Source organism: Physella acuta, unplaced genomic scaffold (assembly GCF_028476545.2).
Source record: "Physella acuta isolate Inbredline_101_S28 unplaced genomic scaffold, ASM2847654v3 ptg001015l, whole genome shotgun sequence".
NCBI lineage: Eukaryota > Metazoa > Mollusca > Gastropoda > Physidae > Physella > Physella acuta.
The window spans coordinates 102145-113351 of record NW_026732532.1 but is presented as its reverse complement, the minus strand read 5'-3'; the positions used below and the strand labels follow the sequence as shown (position 1 = coordinate 113351).

At 32.9% G+C, this 11207-nt stretch overlaps 1 protein-coding gene across 1 annotated transcript; it reads left to right on the top strand.

The window, feature by feature from the left end:
• LOC131954607 (uncharacterized) lies at positions 1-10585 on the top strand. The gene is made up of 9 exons (XM_059318382.1): positions 1-106; positions 1251-1414; positions 2362-2578; positions 2931-3130; positions 4430-4655; positions 8028-8224; positions 9035-9242; positions 9830-9988; positions 10385-10585. The coding sequence occupies exons 1-8, from the start codon at positions 49-51 to the stop codon at positions 9952-9954; spliced, it is 1395 nt and encodes a 464-aa protein (XP_059174365.1). The 5' UTR covers positions 1-48; the 3' UTR covers positions 9955-9988; positions 10385-10585.
• Positions 10586-11207: the final 622 nt, after the last annotated feature.

Genomic DNA, 11207 nt, shown 5'->3' with positions numbered 1-11207 from the left:
TCCAGATATAGATCCTTAAGAAAAACATGAAGCTAAAGAAAAACTAACATGGCTTTAAGAATTATGGTATTCACATTCCTCTGTATTTGGTCCATATCGGCTCAAAGTAAGCTTTTAATTTAAGTCATAGTTAATTCTTATACAGACTCTTTTAGACAGTATTTTCTTGTATGCCACTGTTGCGCTTATGCTAAAGTAAATAGGGTATAGATCTATATTTTTAGATGTATGTAAAGATTCTGATCTAGATTCTAGATCTATGTATGGTCAGGAAGTAATACACTTGGCTTTAAGGCTTACAATATATATCGAATTTATAGAAGACAAATGCAGGCATCAGAAACCTCACTTTAATACAATAAGCAGTAACACAATATCAAAACAAACAAAACAAAGAGGGTGCGGTCAGATTGCTTACAAGTAAGTTTTTTTTTTACTCAAATTATAAATACCAATTAGGCATAAACCTAAACTTAACACCAGTTTAGTGGTAACTTAGCTTTAGGGGTCGTCCATAAATGACGTCACAATCGTAGGGGGAGGGGGATCCGTAATTTTGTGACGGTGTGTGATAAGGGGTGGGGGGTTCAGATGGTGCGACGTCACACTTTTGCATTATTAAAAAGCAATGTTAGAAAACGAATTTTAGACGTTATTTCGCGTTTTAGAAAACTGTTTTAATAAATTGTAATAGGAATTGATTAAAATACTCTATTTTGACAGAGTTCAGACAAGATTTTAGAAAAATATCAATGTTTAAAAAAAATTCAACTGCAATTTTAAGGGAGGTTGTAGGTTGAGGTGTGACGTCATTTTAGGGGTGGGGGGGGGGGGGGGTTCTGGCTTTTTGTGACGACGTGTCAAGGAGGGGAAGGGGGGGAGGGGGCGGTTAAAATCGTCAAAAAAAGCGTGACGTCGTTTATAGATGACCCCTAAATCCTAATACATCGCCTGGACATGCCATTTCTCACGCTTCAACTTTGAATACATTTTGATGTGTAGAATATATATATATATATATATATATATATATATATATATATATATATATATATATATATATATATATATATATATATATATATATATATATATATATATATATATATATATATATATATATATATATATATATAGAGTGAGAGAGAGAGAGAGAGAGAGAGAGAGAGATAAAGAGGGAGGGGGGGGCAGAAATAAAAGAAAAAAGACCAACAGATGTTCAGGCTAAAGTAAATCAAATATGTTTCCAGTTGTGCGTAAGTCGATAGTACCCCGCGAAATCGAGAGTGGAGAACCGGAGACAATCTTGTGTGACGCCGATGTCGCGGGTGCTCCAGAGGTTGTGAGGGGAGTCAGACAGCTCAAAGTGTCGTTCAACAGGTACCGTTTCCGTGCCACATACGTGCTGGATGAAGTAAGTGTTTGGAAGTTGTCAGAATTAGTTTTATCATGTTTGTTATTTTTTAATTCGATAAACATCAACAAAGTATATATATATATATATATATATATATATAGGCCCTATATATATATATATATATATATATATATATATATATATATATACATATATAGGCCCTATATATATATATATATATATATATATATATATATATATATATATATATATATATATATATATATATATATATATATAATATTTTATTTATTTAAATCGCACATTTAAATAATGTACGTCACTAACCATGAACGAGTAATTAATTAATGGTCATAACACTGATATAGATACCCCCCCCCCCCCCTCACGAAGAGGTGGCTAAAGGAAACTCTGGTCTTACATACAATCTAGATATGTAAAGATATGTACATATCTAAAGCAAATAACTATCTATACATATAATTCTCTTCTTGGAGACGATAGAAAACAAGCTGTACGCGCGCTCCCTACAACCCCACCCCTACACGGTCTGGTGAGTTGTGGTCAACGCTAAATGTTTACATTCGTAGAGCCGGGTTTGGTGACGGCTATTAGGGGCAGATAATTTAGTTTAAAACGATTTTAAACTTAGGGGAGGTAACTAAGAGAAGGCTTGTAGGGTAGGGGTTGGGGGAAAGGAGGGTGGGGGTAGTATCGTCCTTAACGACCTACTGATAGTTTTTTAAAGCAAATATTTTCAGTGGCAGCATTGGTACTGTAGAATTCACAAATTATGAACTACTGAAAAGTAGAAAATAAAACAACTAAATAGCGGCGTATGATAAACCGCGGGTCGGCTCGTATACTATAATCATTTATTTATGTTATGTATTACTGCAAGTGGGTGTTTTTAATATAAGATCTATTTTTTTTCTTGCTGATACATGTTTACATGTGTATTATTTCCCTTCAATTTTTCACAGGGCATTACGGAAGAGGTGTTACGAAGCCACTGGACGTTGAAGTATTACGTATCGGATGTCAGAAACGTCTGGGGCGATATAAAAAGGAACGACATCAGACTGGAGATTCTGATTTCAGAGGTTAAACCCATTGATACGGGAGAGTGGTGTTGCGAGGTGGTGTACTTTTATAATACCGATAAACCGGTGTCGTCGACACGATGTCAGGCAGTGATGGGTAGGTGTGTCAGTGTCAGCATGTGTCAGTTTGGTGTGTCAGTTGCATATAAGCGTGTTGGAGGTTGGTGTGTCAGTGTGTTATATCGACGTATGCAATATGGTGTTTCAGGGTCATGCTAACATTTGCTAGGTGGTATCTTTGTATATATATATATATATATATATATATATATATATATATATATATATATATATATATATATATATATATATACGTAAATATATGTATAAGTATATAATGGTATGTATATTTATACACGTATACACTTGGCTTTACTATATGTTGTATACTTAACGTAATGTCACACATACAAAGACTAGTTCAGACATTTCTCCATCTTACCTTTCAGTTTCATGTCGAGCTATCGTTCATCCTACTCAGGCCACAGTGCCAGATCCCGTACTGATAACGTGTGATGCAGATCTTGCTGGGGTGCCTTACACGGCAACAGAGCTGGATTACATGATGTTGGACTGGAAGATTGGAAAAGAATACGACCCCGATAAAATTGTGTTGTATGAAATCGCACATAATATGTTGAATAGATCAGTAAGATTTTATTTTTGTTTTTTTTTATGTACAAATTTTAGTTTTCTTAAAAAAAAAAAAAAAAAAAAAATATATATATATTATTATATATATATATATATATATATATATATATATATATATATATATATATATATATATATATATAATTTATGTTTGGAAATATTCTATTATGTATTATTAAATTAACAATATTTACACATCATAACATTATTTTTTTAAATCTAAATTAATTAGTGGGTCTAGTCAAATATTCCTAACGAGCCGGCCCGCGGCATAACATACGCCGCTATTTAGTTGTTTCTAATTTTCAGAAATTCATAATTTGTGAATTCGACAGTACCAACGCTGACACTGAAAATATTTCTTTAAATCACTATAAGTAGCTCGTTAAGGACCATAACCCCCCCTCCCCCCCCCCCCCCTACGTTTAAAATCGTTGGCTCTGCTTGTAAACATTTAGAGTGATCACAGCTCACTAAAACCATGTAGGGGTGGGGAGGTAGGGAGCGCGTTTACAGCTTGTTTTCTAGGCGCGTTTGCAGCTTGTTTTCTAGCGGCTCCCAGAAGAGAATTATATATATAGATTCTATTTTTTTTAATGTTTAGGCGCTGATGAATAATTTACACTGTTTTTCTATACCTTTATGTTTTACCTATTATTAAACTAGCTAAATTGGTTTGAAAATAAATGATTATTTTGCCTAAATAGGTTTTCTATATTGGTTTTGTCAATTTTATTGTTTTATTTCTCTTCGAAGCTAACAAATTAGTTCAGATAACATTTGTGTAGCTACGATATTGTATTATAATTACCATTTGGCCACACGTATGTGTTCTGCGTGTATAGAGTAATACATAATTTATTGATTAACGTTTAATATGATTTACCTGAAACAAAGTCAGCTTCTAGAACTTAATAGTTTTCTTTTGTTTCTAACATCATTGAAAACAATTATTTCTACTCTGCATGTGTGTATCAATGTTAAACACACTACTACCATTACGATTGTATTTATCAACTTTAACACAACACCATTTATCGTGTAGTTATCTACTTTTAAATCACTACCACCAGTACGCTTATATTTATCAACTTTTAAGACAATACCACAACTCGTGTATTTATCAAATTCATAATACACTGCCACCATTACGAATATATTTATCCACTTTTAACACACTTGCAATACGGGTGTACCTATCAACGTTTTATACATTATCATCACTGAACCTGCATCGATCGCAAGTCAGCGAATCAAAGTCTACACTTAAAAACTCTTATCTCCCCGAGTATAGAAAATCTACATCAATCTCCAAAAACCCCGCGGCAAGTCTCACTGGGAGTTCTTCAATGAGGGAGCGATAATGAAGCCAAACCAGAGAATCGAGAAGAGCCCTCTAAAGTTTGGAATCAAAATCACGTCCAGCAAAGTCCACGATACTGGCGTCTACTGCTGTGGCGGTAATTATTTTGACACGGCGAATGTCAGACGCTGGTCGCACAGGTGCCAGAATTTATCAGGTAAGGATCAACATTACACATTTAACTTAACCGGCCCATAATTTATCAGGTTAGGATCAACATTACACATTTAACTTAACTGGCCAGTACAAATTAGGATCAACATTACACATTTAACTTAACTGGCCCATACAAGTTAGGATCAGCATTACACATTTAACTTAACTGGCCCATAATTTATCAGGTTAGGATCAACATTACACATTTAACTTTAACTGGCCAGTACAAGTTAGGATCAACATTACACATTTAACTTAACCGGCCCATAATTTATCAGGTTAGGATCAACATTACACATTTAACTTTAACTGGCCAGTACAAGTTAGGATCAACATTACACATTTAACTTAACCGGCCCATAATTTATCAGGTTAGGATCAAGATTACACATTTAACTTAACTGGCCAGTACAAGTTAGGATCAACATTACACATTTAACTTAACCGGCCCATAATTTATCAGGTTAGGATCAAGATTACACATTTAACTTTAACTGGCCAGTACAAGTTAGGATCAACCTTACACATTTAACTTAACCGGCCCATAATTTATCAGGTTAGGATCAACATTACACATTTAACTTAACTGGCCCATACATGTTAGGATCAACATTACACATTTAACTTAACCGGCCCATAATTTATCGAGTTAGGATCAACATTACACATTTAAATTAACTGGCCCATACAAGTTAGGATCAACATTACACATTTAACTTAACTGCCCCATACAAGTTAGGATCAACATTACACATTTAACTTAACTAGCCCATACAAGTTAGGATCAACATTATATATTTAACTTAACTGGCCCATAATTTATCAGGTTAGGATCAACATTACACATTTAACTTAACTGGCCAGTACAAGCTAGGATCAACATTACACATTTAACTTAACTGGCCCATAATTTATCAGGTTAGGATCAACATTACACATTTAACTTAACTGGCCAGTACAAGTTAGGATCAACATTACACATTTAACTTAACCGGCCCATAATTTATCAGGTTAGGATCAAGATTACACATTTAACTTTAACTGGCCAGTACAAGTTAGGATCAACATTACACATTTAACTTAACTGACCCATACAAGTTAGGTTCAACATTACACTTAACTTAACTGGCCAATAAAAGTTAGGATCAACATTACACATTTAACTTAACTGACCCATACAAGTTAGGATCAACATTACACTTAACTTTACTGGCACATGCAAGTTAGGATCAACATTACACTTAACTTTACTGGCACATGCAAGTTAGGATCAACATTACACATTTAACTTAACTGGCGCATACAAGTTAGGATCAACATTACACATTGAACTTAACTGGCCCATACAAGTTAGGATCAACATTACACATTTAACTTAACTGGCCCATAAAAGTTAGGATCAACATTACACATTTAACTTAACTGACCCATACAAGTTAGGATCAACATTACACATTGAACTTAACTGGCGCATACAAGTTAGGATCAACATTACACATTCAACGTAACTGGCCCATAATTTTTAAGGTTTGGATCAACATTACACTTAACTGGCCCATGCAAGTTAGGATCAACATTACACATTTAACTTAACTGGCCCAAAAATTATCAAGTTAGTATCAACATTACACATTTAACTTAACTGGTCCATAATTTATCAGGTTAGGATCAACATTACACATTACACATTTAACTTAACTAGCCCATAATGTATGTTATCAGAATCAACACATCACATTAACTTGACTGGCCCATTGATAATCAGATAAGTATCAACCCACCCCCTTAACACAACGGAACCATCATTTATTATATTACAATCAACATTAAACCCTTACTTAAGGGACCCTTTTTTCTACCTGGTTAGAATTAACACCACACTTTAAGTTAACGGATTCATTATTTATCAGGTTAGATAAGCAACCTATGAACTCTACTTCCTCTGCAAGATGGATCGCTAGGTCTAAGAAAACACTTTAATAGACTAACAATTCAAGCAGCAAATAAATTTATCATGATTTATTGAACAAAACAAATTACTACAGTAACAATTTATTATGACATTTCGGTTAATACTACTCGTATAGTCTCGGGATGTAAAAAACTTCAATCAGATATTCAAATTATTTAAATTAGCGCACAATAGAAACATCTCTTTAGGTTAATATTTAGATAACCTAGCTTTGAGGTAGACAGTATTCACTGTGTTACGTTTTTTTTTTTTGTGTCACTTTCAATTATTTCAATTTACAAGCAAACGCGGATTAACTGGGTCGACAGTGACTTTTAGATTTGTAATTGAGCGCGTTACCAACAATGCGTCGCCATTCTTACTAATTAGTAATATAGTATTATGTTCAATGGCGTAGCCAAGATCGACTCAAGGGGGGGGGGGAGGCTCCAATTTTTACCCGGGGACAAACTTTCGATTTGCACCCTCCCTCAAACTTTTGATATGCACCCCCCTCAAACTATTGATTTGAACCCCCCCCCCCCTCAAACTTTCGATTTGCACCCCCCTCATACTTTTTATATATATACCGAGGGGTCTATGGGGGGGGGGGTTATGACCCCCCATAACCCCCTCCCCCAGCCTACGCCTCTGATTATGTTGGTGATGATGGGATCAATATGTATGTAAGTTCTGCTCTATGATTCTCTATTCTCAATACTGCTATTAACAATGCAAGTATTCAACTTGTGAAAGAGAACGGGAAACACTCTTATTTTCCGCAGACACTAATTAACAATGTCAACAACTCCGTTCATGAAATACCATTAACTTTATGATCACACAATATCAAAATACGTCTTTTTTTTCTATATTGGCTAACCCCCAAGAATCTTCACTTCTGCGTCCTACGTCATCGGTAACATTGTCGCGTCATGTTCACGTCACACACACACACCACAAATATGTCATTAACCACGCGCACAATACTCTCGCACAACATCGTCTACAGTCAAGTTCGTACTGTCCTCAGTTACCTCTACTAGTCTAGTCTAATTCTATATATCTACGCTGTGAAAATGTTATAATATCATTTCTCTCTCTCTCTCTCTCTCTCTCTTTCTTTATATATACATATATATATATATATATATATATATATATATATATATATATATATATATATATATATATATATATATATATATATATATATATATATATAATATATATATATATATATATATATATATATATATATAAATATATATATATATATATGTACATTTTTTATCTCTCTCTCTTTCATCCTTTATCTCCCAGTATTAGTCCATCACAATCTTGCTCTTGTGTATGATCATCTTACAATGTTTGCATTGAGTTCGTATTTTACCCGAGTTAACAATGCTCCGTATGTTACAGTATCATCTTTATCGATCGCACCGAAGAAAGTAGCTGAAGGACAAGAATTCCGGGTATATTGCAACGCCGACCTAGCCGGGGTCCCTGCTGATGTTATGGGAATGGACAGACTGGAAATATTTTGGGAAGATTCCATCCACCCTATGTCGCTCTACTCTTATTCCATCTCTCACTCTCCTGAAGAGTTCGCTTTTATTGTAAGAACTAAGATTTATCTTTTTATTTAAATTTAAAATTCAGATGATGTTTTATTAGATCTAAATTTCAATAGATAAGTTAACAAAGATAACATTTTATGGAACCAACACAGGTGATCTATTTTCATACAGATTGAAATAATTCAATATTGCTTTTGAAACCTGGATGAACTATTTTTATTAATTTAGTTATGCCAAGATTATATCTTTTAATACAACTCAATCAAAGGTATCTGCTCTGCGCCAAACAAACCACTTTAACTCCTGAATATACCTACACTTATTGCCTAGTCCTACACTTATACCGTGGACCTATGCTTAATCTGTAGACCTACACTTAATCCGTAGACCTACACTTAATACCTAAACCTACACTTGGATCCGTAGACCTACACTTAATCCGTTGGCCTACCCTTAACCGTAGACTACACTTAATCCGTAGAAATATACTTAATTCTAAGGCATACACTTAATCCGTAGACCTCTACTTAATCCGTAGACCTACAGTTAATCTGTAGACCTATATTTAATCCGTAGACATCCACTTAATCCGTAGACATGCACTTAATCCGTAGTTAATCCGTACACTTACACTTAATCCGTAGGACTACACACAATCCGTACTACTACACATAAAAAATAGGCCTACTCTAGATGTTTCGTTATACACCATTAATTTCCTTTTCATTGTCGTTATTCTCGTCCTTCTCTCCTCCACCTCCAATACCAGTGTTAAAAACTTTTTGTTTTTGTTTTTTGTGTGTTAAATGTTTAGATGTTGATGCTAAAGTCTCTTCAATATTTATCCAGGACCAAAATTTAAAATCAAAATGGCAGTTTTCGAGTCAAGGGACGAAGCCCTTAAATCAACACGGCTGGTTGAACGTAGATAAATTCAGGGTAGAATTACATGTACCAAGCGCGGGAGTCTACGATGCTGGTTTGTTTTGTTGTGAGGGGGCCTACTATGATCTGACCAGGAAACTGCAAGTCTCAACGCGGTGTCAGAACATGACAGGTATTCACTTGATGAGTTCTTTTAATCAGTGGTTCTTTCAAACAATTTTTTTTTCTCCTCGGGGGTGGAGGTGTATTTTTAAAATTTACCCAACCTACCCCAACCGACACGATACATTGAAACGTAAACAAAATCCCATTCCCTTCCTTACCCCTTACCAAAACGGTACATTGCACTAACCCACATAGCATAGCTCAAAGCTCTCCCCATTAGCCCTATGACTCACATCCAATCACTCAACCTATGTTTATAAGTATATATATATATATATATATATATATATATATATATATATATATATATATATATATATATATATATATATGTAGCCTGTATATATATATATATATATATATATATATATATATATATATATATATATATTTATATATATATATATATATATATATATATATATATATATATATATATATATATATATATATATATATATATATATATATATATATGTAGCCTGTATATATATATATATATATATATATATATATATATATATATATATATATATATATATATATATATATATATATATATATATATAAACACAATCATTGTTTATGCCATAGTTATTACCAATGTCTTCGGCGATGCTGATATTGGGAACTCAAGAAACGGAAGTGGCTTTATTTGTACGGCCGACGTTCTTCTGTTGGGGTTAATTGCATTCATCATTAAGTCGTGGTCTACTTAACCCCTCCTGCGTCACCTGCTAAGTAACGCAGAATGTAAGGTCACGTGGTGTTAAAATATTCACTTTATCGTGGTCGTTTTAAAAAACACTATTATTTAGTGTGGATTTAATACATTTAGATAATGTTATTGGAACATTATCTTATTATCATTATTGTAATTATGCGTTGGTAACTGATCTTATACTTTTTTACCACATCTATTCAAACGTTATTTTACTACATTAAAGATAAAACTACTAGTCTATATTAGCCTATGTGTTATTCAATTATTTAAGGCTTTCACGATTTTTTTTTCATACTGTTTTATTTATTGCTTACATGTTTTCCTTTAGTCTGGTTTTATTTCATTAAATATACTTAAGTTAAAAGAAGAGCACTTTTTTGTGTTTAAAATTATAAAATAAAATTAATTGATGTTTTTTTTTCCAGATTAACTAAGTGAATCAGTGCCAACTGTATTTTGCAAAAAGGTTATCATTCTTGTAGTGTAACATCTAAGATGAAAATATCAATATTATTTGCTAGTTCATTAACAATAAAACAAATAAAAGATTATACATTTGTATAATTCCAAAGTATTACTTTTAACATCTCTTAATTGTCTGAACTTTAACTGGAAATAAATACGAAACGCAAGCTTACTTTTTTTGTTGCTTTAAAATTCAGTGTTTTCAGTTATTACTGTTATTTGTTACACTTCTTTTAAAATACATGTATATATATATATATATATATATATATATATATATTTATATATATATATATATATATATATATATATATATATATATATATATATATATATACATATATATATATATATATATATATATATATATATATATATATATATATATATATATATATATATATATATATATATATATATATATATATATATATATAAAGTATGAGGGGGGGGGGGGTTCAAATCGAAAGTTTGAGGGGGTGTGCAAATCAAAAGTCTGGAAAATTGGAACTCCCCTCGAGACGATCCTGGCTACGCCACTGCAGATAAACATTGCTCACACATTTTTTAGGGCCTATTTTGTTAAACATTGTATACTCTGTATAATTTTCTACACTTTTCTATATATTTTAGACACATTAAATAAACAGCGAGGAAAGAATTGTGGATCTTTTGAACAATATCTCGAAAGTATTGGCTTTCGATCTCCGAATGAGACAGTATGGCGTCTCTAGATATACATCTCACGTTAGGGAAAAAGGCGGCTAGGGAAACTGAATTTAT